Below are 14,132 nucleotides of genomic sequence, written 5' to 3' on the forward strand. Positions count from 1 at the left end.
ACGTTTCAGAAATGACAAATTGACAATAATTTTAACGTTTTTTATTGGCACTATATTCGTACTACAATTTTTTATAAAAGTTTTTTTCCTGATCTTAATTTCACTAATTTATATGAAATAAGCCAGATTTGGTGCAATGATATCTTTATCAATATCGTTGAAAATACTGGAAAGATGACTTCTAAAAAAGTATTGTGAATTAAAATTAATTTGTACCTAATAATTAATTAACAAAAAATGAATAAAATGAGAAAGTAACATAAAAAACTTAACAAATTGTGACAAAGCTTTAAGTACACATTAAAATCATTAAACTAATTTTTAAAATCTTTATATGGATAGAGTTTATCTTCGGCATTTGCTACAATATCGGTTATTTTCATATCAATCTTCTTCATTGCATCTCGATTTTCTCGTTCTTTGCGTAACAAATTTAACCCTCTCTTTACAACTACATTGTAGCGTTGAGATAATGATTCTTCACTACCTTTAATGCGTGGAATGTGACCTGTATATCCAGCTATTGGCGGAAAATCCGGTGAAATTTGTTTAGCTACAATAAAATAAAAATGTGTGTTATCGATATGATTTAATAATGCATTTTTGTATCAAAAACAAACGTTTAAATTTCCTCCACTCTTCATAATCTTTCATAGTTTGAGCTACTTCATCTTCATTTCTAATTGGTTTCATTTTAATCGGCGCACTCGCTCCTCTATACATTCTATCTTTATCTTTTCTAGCTTCCTTAGTTTTTCTTACATGTTCAACGAATTCACACATACTATCATCAGCAGTTCTAGTATAAGACTTTCCATATCTAAAGTTTAAAGTTGGAATAAAACCTGTAAAAATAATTTTTATAATTTATGTTGAATCTTTTTGGTTACTACCTGTATATCCGATAATGTATTTTGGATATTTGTGTTTGATATCATCAAAATAATCTTTAGTTTGCCCTTGAGTGCGTTCAATCGGCTTTAAAGGTCTTAATATAATCTGCCCCGGATCGGAAACTCTATAATTATGAGGTTGAGCATCTTGAAGGACTCTTTTATCACGTAATTCCTAGAAAGTACTCTTATAAAGATTTTTTATTTAAGTTATGGATTTAATACCGATATTATTTCTTGTGTTTTTGATCCATAACTTTGACCATAATGAAAGCGTAATGTCGGGCAATGTCCAGTGTATCTATAAGAAGAAACAAGTTTTAGGAAAATAAAAAATCGATTTCATTTTGATTGCAAATTATAGAACAAAGCAATCTTTTAAGAAAAACGATGACTCGCCGGAAAGAAAACTAGAACCCAATAAGTAGCTTGCAGTCAGTCAATCAAATCAATGGTTCCGATCACTCTCGATAATTTAATGCGACCGTGACAAATCTACGCAGCAATTCGTTACTGTTGAGTTCACCTACTTAAAGGCCGTAATCTCAAATTACACTTTTTTTCCGTTACGATTTCTAGTACGATTGTTGTCGTATTGTTCTATAAGAAATTACCCTATTTTCCATATCAAACGACTACGAAGCGTATAGTAAAAACTCCCTTTAGTTGGTCGAAGGGAGTACCAAGCAACGCAAGGTACGAATGCGTTTTCCTGTTGATTATCTGATTTTATCCTGATGACTCTATCATTAAAACATAGAACCACAAATAGAGAAAATTAATTTGTGTGGAATAAGAAATGAAAGTTTATTGAGGACTACTGTACTTGAAAGGCGTAAGAAAACTTAAATTTGTGTTCATAATTGTTTATTTAGATTGTAATTAAACAAAAAGTTGATTTTAAGAAAATCTTAATTGGATTTTATTATTTATTTTTTAAATACTTTTTTAACTAATTCGAACTTATTTACATGATTCTGTACTTTGAGTTAATCGAAAATTTGGAAAAATAAGGTAATTCAAAAGTTTTCTTGATTTTTGTAGTTTTTTAGTTTAAAGTAAGTCTGCTTGTTTGAATGTTATGGATATGTTTAAAAGGATGGATTAAAAAACTCTTATGCCAAAAACTGTAAGTTTTAATACTAACAAACTTCTGGAGGTGATTCTTTAGCAAATGTTATGGATTTTTATATGAATTATGAAAGCTATAGAAATTTCATTTTGATTGCAGGCGTAAATTATAATGTTACCATTGGAATGATTTGTTGTGTAATGATGAAAATATTTGATTGGCATTTAGCATGAGAACACTTTTTTGATAACCTTGTTTACTTCAGCATCTTAGACATAGTTAGTTATTCAAACACCAACTTTAAAATTTGATCATACAACCGAAGCAGATAGCAGTTGTCCAGCAGCAATGTATTATTTCCTCTGGGCTGTACTGATGATGTCGTTCTACTTTCTCACTTCTTTTCATATTCACTATGACTACATGAATGTATTTTATATGGATATGATCATCAATGATGCTTCCTATATATACTTATGATTAGAACATTCGCAACTGCATCAAAATACAAGTAGTGGTTAGATATGAATGTACTGGATGTAGATAAAATTACTTAGAGTAAACAAATTACTTAAAGTACATTTTATCCATTTATAAATACTTTTATGTCAAACAAGTAAAAGTATCCAATACAAATTACGCTAAGTACTAATAGTAAAACTTATGGGTATTATTTTCAATCTCTTTTCAATTTGAAAGTACTAGGGGCGTAATATGTCCCATACATAAAAAGGGCGACAAGCTGCGATGCTCTAACTATCGAGGGATATCGCTGCTGTATGCGGGCTATAAGGTGCTGACGCAGATCCCGAACAACAGACTGAAGCCTATCACAGAAACCCTGATTGGTGAATACCAGACAGGGCAGATCAACCACCGATCAGATCTTCACGGTGAAACAAGCAATCTGGAAAGCTTGGGAGCACGACGTAGATGTCTACAACATTTTTGTTGATGGCGTACGACAGTATACACAGAGAGAAGCTCGTTAAGATCATGTATAAGATGGGGATCCCTGCCGAACTTATTTCGGCTGACAAAAGCAACAATAACCGACTCGAAGGCGTGCGTTCGTGTACAGGGACAGGTAACCGACTGATTTAGCCCTAGAATACGTCAAAAGAGAAATGGTAGTGAACATACAAATCAGTACATTTAGCGTCATACACGGATGACATGAACATAACGAGCTGAACAAAGCAAGCGAGAAAAGAGACATATACCAACCTGAAAAAGTGCGCGAAAACGGTTGGATTTGAGATTAACTTGAAGAAAACACAATTAATGATACAGAAGAAGGCAAATAGCAAAAATCCACTCATAGCAACGCTATATGATGTCAGCGTGGTGGGCCGCTTCACCTATTTGGACGAGGAGCTAACGCCGAACGGAGCCGAAGACCAAAAGAATCGTAGCTGCTAATAAGGCGTACTTCTCGCTGATACAAAGCTTCAAATTGCAAAGCATACACCGAAAGACCAAATTGAGAGCCTACATGAGAATTATCCGCCCAATCGCTTTGTACTTATGCGAATCCTTGACCCTAACGCTAATGAATATTTTCGAGAGGAAGATAATGAGAAGAATTTAGGGGCCCGTTATGGAGAACAACCTTTGGAGGCCTAGGTACAACCACGAATTGTATCAGCATTTTAAGGAACCCCCACTGTCTGATTTTGCGAAAATCCAAAGGCTGCGGTGGGCGGAACATATTGTCAGGATGGAAGATTGATAATTAGACGAATGCAGGGAAAGAGGCCAACCGGAAGACCGAGGAAAAGGTGGGAGAACGCGGTGGAAGAGGATGCAAAGACGTGGATGGGAGTGCGGAGTTGGAAGGGAGTGGCTCTGGAAGAGATTTGGGCTGTAACGCCATAGGAAAAGGAAGAAAAGTAATCTATTTCAAGTAAAAAAGTATTGAATACTTTACTTACACTACTGTTAGGATTAGTAATAACATATAGCTACTTTTATTGTGACATGTATAGCATGGATTAGATGATTAGATCATCAAAGTATTCAAGCTGAGAAATTTTTTGATTATTTTCAAAATACTCTCAAACATCCGATTGATTAAGTACTTTCAGTAATCATCTAAGTTATTTACTCTTGAAGTAATAAGTTTTCATCAATGCACATAGGCATCAATGCATGCAAGTCATTACAAGCAAAATGACTCTAACTAACAACGCAATCAGCAAATTGATTACCGCTATAATTCAGAAACACCAACGATCCCAAAAATGAGACTTCAAGAGAACACAAGATATAACTCGGCTTAATAAATGGCTGGGAAATTTATGTTCAAAACATCTATCTGTTCTAGTTTTGTAAAGGGTAACTTGTTAGAACTGCGAAAAAATGGTTAACTTAGTAATATTGGATGGAATATTGGGCAAGGTATTAACTATTACTCGTTCAAAGAGCGTTGCAAAATTGCTTATGATGTAAATAAATCTAAAATTATCAATATCGCCCTTTTTAAAATTCGATATATTTTTGCTGAACTTCTATGGAATAGGAAAGGTTTTGATACAAATTTTTTAATAGCTAAATTAATTATTGTTCGATGTTCATTTCATTAATAATTTAATTAAATGAACATTGACAATAACTAACTAAATAACTTGGGATTTGATTTTTCCCAGATATCACCCATAAGACCGAAAATGAATAATGCATCGAAGGAAAATTATAAGACCCCTTGAAGGTATCCAGAGTACAACACTTCTAAAATTCCCCCATAGAAACGTTCCGTGGCTAATCGATACCATTTCCGTCACTTCGGAGTTTACCCACAATTTTATTCTCAAAATACGTTTCCTGATATTAACGAATAGCCATACATTTACAGGAACATCTTTGAGACTGTTGTTAGTGTTCTCATATTAGGAAAGGGCAACCTTGTCAAATAGTTTAACATCCTATCCCAACGATAATCTTTCTAAAATACTTCTTGAAATATAAAGAAAACTAAACACCAATAGAATTGAGAGGCAGGGTGGTTATGATGATGAATAAAATACCAATAGAATTGCTGTTGAGTACAAATAGTTTCACAAGACATGGAAATAATGGCAGGCTTACTCTTAATGTTTACCTGATCAAAAATCGATTGCACCGGAAGCAAGACGATTGCTAAGCTGAGATATAACATAAATGTTAACACTATTTCAACTATCAATACTCCACCTAGCAGCTATTACAGCATTAAGACGGCTGCTAGGTGGCAGCCGTCTTAATAACCATATTAACAATTTCTGGCGAGGTAACACAAGTTAGGCATTGAAGGCAGTTTGTTCCTAACTGTTCTTGTTTAGAGTACAATTTTCTTTTACACAAAAAATTATATAGTTGAGACAAAAAAAAATATCTTGTACGATGATTTCTCGTTTCTGTTGGTATCACTTGCTTGTTTTTATCTATTGTCAGGTGTAAAATATTTTCTATGTAATTCTTTTGACATGTGTAAAATTTTTGGAATTAATAAATCCCAAGCCAGACTATTTTTGGAACGTGTCAAATTGAACTCTTCCTTGTTAATTCTGACTGTTTACCGAAACAAAGGTGGCTCTTTAACAAAACACTCTGCGAATTGCTGCTAAAGTTGTGCTAATTGTTTCGTTGCATTGTGCCTAAGTTGGTGTAACATTTAATAGTACAACGGTGCAAAACATTGAAACCTTACATTTAGACTACTGTAGAAGAAAACGTTTCATAAAAGAAATCATTATGGACAACCAAACGAGTTTAATGAATTACCATAATTACTTTATTTATATATCTGTATTATATATCCATATCTTTATGGATACAGTGACTGATTATTTGTAATAAAATCTCCTGAAATATACAACAGGTTCAATCATTGAACACTTTTGCCAAAAAAAATCATTGAATAATAGACAATAGTTGATATCTTTGAATCGACGATTTCCTATATTTGTAGCAAAAATTGTGCCCCCACATTTATTAATACACAATTGTTCCATGCATTTGGTTTTCGAATGATAAATGGCAACTAATTGCCACAAACCATAGTAAGCACGTTGCATGTGTTAACTAGCGTGAAGAATGGGTTAAATATGGGATTATTACGCAACTCACCTCCCATCTTAGCCAACTTAAACATAATACTTAATACATTTTGCCTACTTAGTATTTTACTATGTCTAAACGATTATCCATTAATATGAGATTTAGAAAACAATTTCTTTGTAACCAAATTCACAAATCAAACATCACAAATAAGGTAAGCGTCATACATGTAATGAACTTTACTAATTATAGTTGAATTAAGCTATTATTCCGCTATTAAGTGAATAGCGGAAGTGAAGTAATTACGATTAGTAATACCTGTTTTATAGACTAATTATAATATAGAAGAGGTTCGTGACTTAACTGAGATATATTTAATGATAAGGTCTTAAACGTGTATTTATTGAAACACAATAATTAAATTAAGTGAAAAAAATGAGAACGCTTTTTATATAAGAATCTAAATAATTTGACATTACGTCTTTGTGAAAATGAACCCTAAATTAAAATGACTATCATTTTTTGAAAATATGTATACAAAATAAGATAAATTTGATTTTTCTTGAATTTTTAGCAAAGTATGAAATATGTAATAATTTTTTATCCCATTTACTTAAATTGATTCAGAAAATTTAATTTGTTCAGTGAAACCGTAACAAGTCCTTACATAACATGACATATCCCGTGATAGAACTAAATACAGACTTGCATCATTCAACGGACGGAATTAGTCGTAATTTCGAAATTGGATAACCGAGCATGGAAATAGATTAATGACCGCTTAGAGTGGTGCAAAATACTAAATAGGTGTCACTCCTACAAATTTACTTAATTTTTTGCATTAACATTTTAAATAAAATCTTTATTTAATTACTTCAAATGGCCTTAAACAACCACAATAGTTGTATTTTTATCTCATTGTCATTGAGAGAGTTATTTCCTGTGTTTATTTTTGTTTTTAATCCGCATTGTACTCACCGTTATTTTGCATTATCTCTATAAAGAAATTATTGTTTCATCAATTTTATCTTATTAAGAAATGCGAACAGTGCAAAAAAAATTGTAAACTTTTATGTTTTGCTCTATTAACCTAAACTGGTGTTCTTTCACTGAAATCTGTGTCAATTTATTGTTGCTGTAAACAGTGGTAATTTTGAAAATATTGATGTCGAGAAAAAAGTAAATAATGAAAATAATATCGTGTAATAACGGAAACATAAAACGACTTCGAAAGCTTTTAATGAGAGATTGTCCCATTATATCTTATTTACATTAAGAAAATAAATCATTTAGCGGTTTTCTTTATAATATTGTAAATGTTATTTATTGTGTAGAACTTATTGTAGAAACTTGCGCGAAACGAAAGTATAATAGCCAGAGACCTATTATAAATCTACTTTCATAATTTTATAAAAATAATTAGGTTTGTTTTATTGTTTTTAAAATGGTAACAAAACGAAAGTAACAAGCCATTAAAAATTTATATACTTATAAGACCAAGAAACGACATATTCTCAACGTAGATGATTACTATTGGTAAATAATATCGATTATGGTAATTTAAAGTTATTTTCAGACGTTTAAAATTAAAGGTTAAAAATTCAATTTTCTAATGTTCTATAAAGAAAATTGGATGAAAGTAATAATTTTTAAATTATCTCATGTCATAATAAAAAAATTTTATGACTTTCTCTATAACATATTGCGAATACCACCACGTGCACCTATTGTTAAAATTACAGTAATAATTGTATTTGAAAAAGTGCAATTATTGTATTAATTATAAATTGTTATAAAGATTGGAATTTGAATGTTTGCAAATCACAACAGTTTTGCGAATTAGTAATTGTTCCCATGCAGTTTTTTGAGGCAGTCTTTCTTAGTCACTCAATTTATAATAAAATGTGTAAAGTAATGAATTCCTTTTGATAAAGCTTAAGTAATGTTAACTGCGAGTTTAATCGTCTTTAATTAAATTATGGGAAATTATAAAAAACGGAATTAATTCAAAAAGATCCTAAAAAAAATTGAATTGTATTATTAACCTATGCGAAGTTATCCCCCAATTTTTCTAGCTCCCAATTAAACAAGATTTCACATGTATATTATTTTGATTATAACAAGAAAACTTGTCTACCGAATTTTGACAAACAATATCTAATTCGAAAGCTTAACTCTAGGCCAATAAGAAAGAAGAAATGCCCGATTCGAAATTTCTTTTGAATTCCGCTAAAATGCCAAAACATTGCGAAAATAAATAATAATACAAAAATTACCTTTTTTCGGTGGTTATAACTCGTAAACGATGTACTCGATTATCAAATCTATACGTCGAATAATGAAAATCACTTCTGAAATATGAAGCAAGTTAGCCAACGTGAAGTGCCAATATCAACGTAATTAATTTGGAGTGAAAAAGAATTATAATGGATCGCTCCAAAACTTTGTACGCCGATCGACCTAGAAAACTTTCATGAACTAAGGGAAAACAGTTATTGGAGGATGTCAAGAATAATCTTAACACAAGTACACGTTTGTTGTTAAAAAATAGGAGTGACACCCAATCTTGTGTTTATAGATATCTTTGAAGATACAACTTGTATAAATCTACAGCCGATGCAGCATGCAAACGCTGCATGCCAGGGATCATTGATTGAGAGTATATTTATGCACATGGGGGGTATTACAGAATTCATCATAAACTTTTTTTTTTCAAAATGTTTTATTTACCAATGGAGCGCTTGAATCATGGTACCTGTATCTTGACACAGTATGCTCCGGGTAGATACCAAAGGTTTTAAAACACAAATATTATAAAACCTTCTTTTGCACTCTGTCCAGAATGAGCTGATGGGAGGTGTAACTTATATACCAGATTAGAGAACTGAACACCAATTTTGTTCGGACAACCACATAGAAAATTGATACCCAGTAGTTATAGTATCAATTTTTTTTGCTTTGTCTCATTGTGAAATTCACCCAGATCTCAAATCTCTACGTATTTCATCAAGTCACCACAATACTTAAAATGGTAGTATACGCTGTGAAACCATACAGTTTGCATAAAATGTTACCCAAGTAAATATCTTCAAGTTATTAGTGAAAGCACATTACAATCAATCCATCTTAAAAAGTCGTTAAAGAAAACATTAAAAAGGAACACGCGTAGGTTAGAATCCCATGGAACACCAGAACCAGAAAGTACCGATATAGCTTTTATAACATAGTCTATTGAAGAGATATGATGAAATTAAAGCTACTAAAAAGTTGGTAAATCCGAGACAGTTGAGTTAGGAAGAAATAGAAGACAGTACCACATTCTTGAGTACTAAAATAGTCAAGTTGTACCAAAACCATCGATATATTGTCCAAAATCTGTCGATAGTTTTCTATATAAATCGGTCACTCTTTTTGAAAATGCGTTATTTGAGTTTTTTTTTTAAATTTCTGGAAATATTTTAAAACAAAGCTTAAAGATCTCCTAAGAATGAACCGTCCGCGGCTTTTTAATAGTTTGATATAGGTTTCTACTTCATCGACAGATAATGAAATCATATTGAAGAATCTAGGACTGTTATCTTGTTTGTTATCATTAATAGTCGTATGTCGACAATCCGTGATCTTAGACTACCAAAGTTCATACACCATGAATATAATTAACACAATACTAGAAATGTTTGGGGTCCGTTTATATACAATTTTCGGTGTCCACGACAGAAGCGTCTGACTCGATTGTCTTCTTACATAAACTAATATATTCGTGGTATAATTTTAAGGAGGTCGCTTTGCTCCAGAGTGACAGAAATTATCCGATACTAACAATTTAAAATTTGGCTTTAGTTCAGAAGAAACAAATAAGTACGAGCGACCACATTATGCACTCGATAAAAGTTGTAGCGTTGTAATGATATGCTCGCAAGTAACCTAAAACAAAATCTACAAGTTCATAAATGTAAAAAGTTATTATTACTAAAGAAGTCTCAATACTAATCAGCGCACCGTTAGCGGCCTTTAAAGCCACATAGAGAGTGACAAAATGTATAATTATGCTATACTACTTCAGTTTCTCATGGCTTTCACGTAACAATGTCTTATTTCATTTTAATTGCATTCGAGCTACATAAAAAAATCATTCTTTTCTCCAAAGGTAAGGTATGGAAACTCTAGGAGAGGAAACTCTTTACTAAATTCAAGTTTTAGTTGAATGTACCTTTTTTTGATTTTTTTTAAAGAAGGCTGTATTATTTAGGAATTAACTTCAGTTGCGAATAGGAAAAATTGAGTAGAAAAAATAAATGGCGTTCAGCAAGTTTTGCGTTACATTTTTTTTTGTGTTTTTATATTTAAGTTTTATGTTTCATTTTCAAACAGTTGATCTCCATATTAAATTTTATATTAAAAATTGTGTTCATTTATTTATTCATTTATTAGATTAACAAAACACAAAACATGGGAGATAATACAGTTTTCCTAATTATGAACTTTTTAGTATGTTATGTTTTGTCTAATGTATCTAATGTAGTATATTAAATCGATAATACATTAAGAATATTATAATACAGGATCTTGAACAAAATTTTGTATGAAATAATTACAAAATTCATATCATAAAAGTGTATGTAACATTCTATGTAAAAAGAAATTTAATAGAAAATTGAATTTGAAAATAAGACATCATATTTATTGACGAGGAAGAAATAAAACAAAAAAAATAGATTAAACAAACTTTGCGGAAGAAGAAAATGTAATAATATTAATCTGGAAAAGGTAAGAATATTTAGTTTAAAGTAGCAACGACAATAAAAAAAATTTCAAGAAAATAAGTAAGTTACGTAACACCAGAACAACATCGAGAAAATAAATGTTGATATTCTACTCAGTGAGATCGTAATCGCAATACCAAGAAGGGGCGAGAATGTTTTGACAAAACTTGGTGGAAATGTTAAATTACTAAACGATAACACTTGATTAAAATTCCATTCATATGGCTTACGTGATAATGGTTTATCTGAGAGTTTTTTCTAACAATTTTATCAGGTGTATATTTTGTGAGACTTTGTTTTTGCTTGTAACGTTTGTTTTAAGAGGTGATCATGCGTAAAATCCGATAACGTATACACATCTGCAAATGAAGCGTATTTGACAGAAACGTATTCGACATTATACTGTTGGTTTGCGCGAAAGTATTTTTTGGCATGGACACGAACGTCACAGAAGAGGAACCGAGAGCTAGAAGAATGAGATGCAGAAGCGCCTTTTCGACTTATGCTAATAGAAGACTTATTCTCCAATAACAAATCAATTGCTGGTAAATGGCTAGGTAGCGAAGCTTACAGGACGTTCTTAGTTACCTAGCCACCTTCGTTATCTTCGCAGAATCTGATCTTTACGCTTGCAATTTTGCAAGTAATGGCATAACATCGACAGCTTATTGTGTGAACTGGTGTAAGTTGCGACTAGATTAGAACCTAGGACCTAGAGGGTTAGGGCGTGATTCAGTGATAAATCTCGATTCTGTTTAAGAATACATGATGGAGGTATGAGGATTAGACGAAAACGTGGAAAATAATGCAATTTTTTGTTGCGAGTCGTGCGCCAAATTATTGGAACTATATTGTGTGGTATCATAACTTATAAAAGTAGGTCTTGTTTGATATTCCTCCGGGATGTAGCAAAATATTCGTTCATATTCTCAGCAGTTGGAAGACTCACATTTTTAGGCCGTCCCCAAAAAACAAGTTATTTTAAGTACCGATTTGCAGAGAATAATCTCACTCTCTGGCCATGGCCACCCTAATCTCCTGATCTTTCGCCTGTCGAACATTTTTAGGGTCTTATAGGGAGAACACAGACGAATTCGATGGATCCTCCGGAGACGCTGGAAGCTCTAAAGCATGAATTGCAACAAGACCAAATCAACCATCTGCTAGAATCGTTGCCACGAAGAGAGTGGGAGAGTGTGCATTATTAATAAAAATTACGTTTCAAACATTCGCATTCCTTTTTGATTTTGCGACCTCCATGTCACTGCGTATATTTCGGACAAACGAACAAAACTTCTTAATGATAGAACAGTGGGAAAGAACATAATACCAAAGGTTATATTATGAGTGACGATAATATTTTAGAACTAAAATGCAAAATTTTAATGGAAGACAGATTTTATTGTTTGCTGAGTGTAATCTTTTACAACAATATTTTAGTTTAGAGGCCGGAAAATGCAATGTAGTTGTGTCAAAGAAATCGATACAATGATGTATTTCTTTTGATATAGGTATATTTTACAGTTAATAGTTTTTTTTTACAACAAAGCATGAAGTTTTTGTTCCTTTTTAAACCTGCAATTTTGTTACACTAGTTTTACATTTCTTTTGTTAGAATTTTGATGAAAATTAAAACAATAACAAATTTAAAAATATTTAACATACAAAATTGTTGCATTTATTATCAAAAAATTATCAAAGTCTACCCAAATTAAAATCAAAAATAGTCCAATTTATCTTTAAATTTCATTTTAATCATCCTGTTCTATATAAAAATTTGAAGTTCGAGTGTCACTTACACTTACACACTAATGGGTTAAGTCAATAATAACTTTTACCCTTCATGAAATTTGAGAGAAATCAATATGAATAATAGTTCGGTTTCTTTACACCCCCATGTAACCAAACAGAAAGGGAACTTTTACAAAAGATCTATTTATAGGTCTCCACTAACATTTAAATATTGCATAAAAGAAAAGGGCAAACTTTTAAATAGAACTTTGAATTTCACCAGTAGATCAGAGTAGATTTTTAAGTACGAAGAAGTTTTTAAGTAAATTATAATATAATAAATCCAATTGAATTATTTGAAAGAAGTACGAAGTGAAATAACAACATACAAGAATAAGAAAACTTATTGTGATGAAGTCACATCAAAACTTTAAAACAAACTTTTCTTATTCAATTTTTATAACTTACCCTGGAATAAAACATGTTTCATTCCGTCCAAAATAAGCCTGCTTTTCTTTTTCAGTAACCGGTACAAACGCTGCTCTTCTCATAATTTTTTCAATGATTATCGACGATAACGCGCGATATCGTGAACATTTTATTGTGTACTTACTAAGAAAAAAAACTAGAATATGAATTATAAATGAAACGAGCGCGCACGTTCGAACGCACCTGACCGAAGAAGACTGTTTTATTCCAGCTCTCGGTTTTTGCTTGAACTGAGGCGCTCTGTTTCGAAGCCACACTGTAAACAATTCTATCGCTCAGGTAACTCCAGTACTCACTCTAATACATTTTCATTCCTATATCCTTCTCTTTCACTTTTTCCCAACACCGCTTTTTCCCCATTCATATTTTCCGTCAGAACACTTCTTTTGTGTGTGAGTCTCATTGTGTTTTTTTTTACAAAAATACTTTGATCAGAAAATGTTTTGTACTGATTTTTTTGTAGTTTTAAAACCAATTATATTGTTTTTTAATTTTTGAATGATGTGAAAGAAATTGTATTAGGTACTTTAGGATGATTAATGAATGAATTATTTTAAATCGAAAATCAATTTATAGTGTAACCTTTTTAATTTAATTTTTAATCATAATAAAGAATTTTTAAAAATTAATTGTGTCAAAAATTAATTTGAATTATGATTTATCTATGTTCAAATATTATTGATATACAAAAACAAGTTAATACATTAATTAACTACATTCGATTACATAAATTAACATAATCGAATTATATAATAATAATTAAAATATATTATTACTTAACATATCGTCACCTGAGAATTAATTTGAGCCATGTCCAGAATTACTATGTGCAATTGTATTGTACCTTGACTTGGTGCCACTAATTTTAACATGAATTTAGACATAGTCGGTAGTCACAACCACGAAAGAAACACGATCTGCTAACGTTTAAATCCAAATTACTACTTTGTAGATCATATTTGCATTCAAATCGTTGAAATATAAAAAGGCTGCAACCAACAATACAGTTCTTTATTTTCAACCATACTTTTATCATAAAGATTTAAGTACATAATATGAAGACTTGTAAAAGCTTGTAATTATGACTTCTTCCTTTTTTTTTTTAGATCTGTTGGTCTGTTAATTTTGAAGTCGTTGTCGAAGAAC

General features: G+C 31.3%; 1 protein-coding gene across 1 annotated transcript; it reads right to left on the reverse strand.

Moving 5' to 3' along the window:
- Window positions 1-26: 26 nt before the first annotated feature.
- Window positions 27-13,244, reverse strand: LOC111413785 (ciliary microtubule inner protein 2B-like). The gene is made up of 6 exons (XM_023044892.2): window positions 13,170-13,244; window positions 12,966-13,109; window positions 1,119-1,194; window positions 894-1,068; window positions 621-845; window positions 27-553 (listed from the first exon to the last, which is right to left on the reverse strand). Exons 2-6 carry the CDS (start codon window positions 13,046-13,048, stop codon window positions 315-317), a joined length of 798 nt encoding a protein of 265 aa, XP_022900660.2. The 5' UTR covers window positions 13,049-13,109; window positions 13,170-13,244; the 3' UTR covers window positions 27-314.
- Between the last annotated feature and the right edge of the window lie 888 nt (window positions 13,245-14,132).

The sequence above is a fragment of the Onthophagus taurus genome, chromosome 1 (assembly GCF_036711975.1).
Source record: "Onthophagus taurus isolate NC chromosome 1, IU_Otau_3.0, whole genome shotgun sequence".
NCBI lineage: Eukaryota > Metazoa > Arthropoda > Insecta > Coleoptera > Scarabaeidae > Onthophagus > Onthophagus taurus.

Bases quoted from the DNA above. Each gene is read 5' to 3' on its own strand.
- LOC111413785 (XM_023044892.2), bottom strand. From the start codon at position 13,048: ATGAGAAGAGCAGCGTTTGTACCGGTTACTGAAAAAGAAAAGCAGGCT. The intron at 846-893 runs GTAGTAACCAAA...TTATTTTTACAG, and splicing joins ATACATTATCGGATATACAG to GTTTTATTCCAACTTTAAAC. The intron at 554-620 runs GTTTGTTTTTGA...ATTTTATTGTAG, and splicing joins AGAGTGGAGGAAATTTAAAC to CTAAACAAATTTCACCGGAT.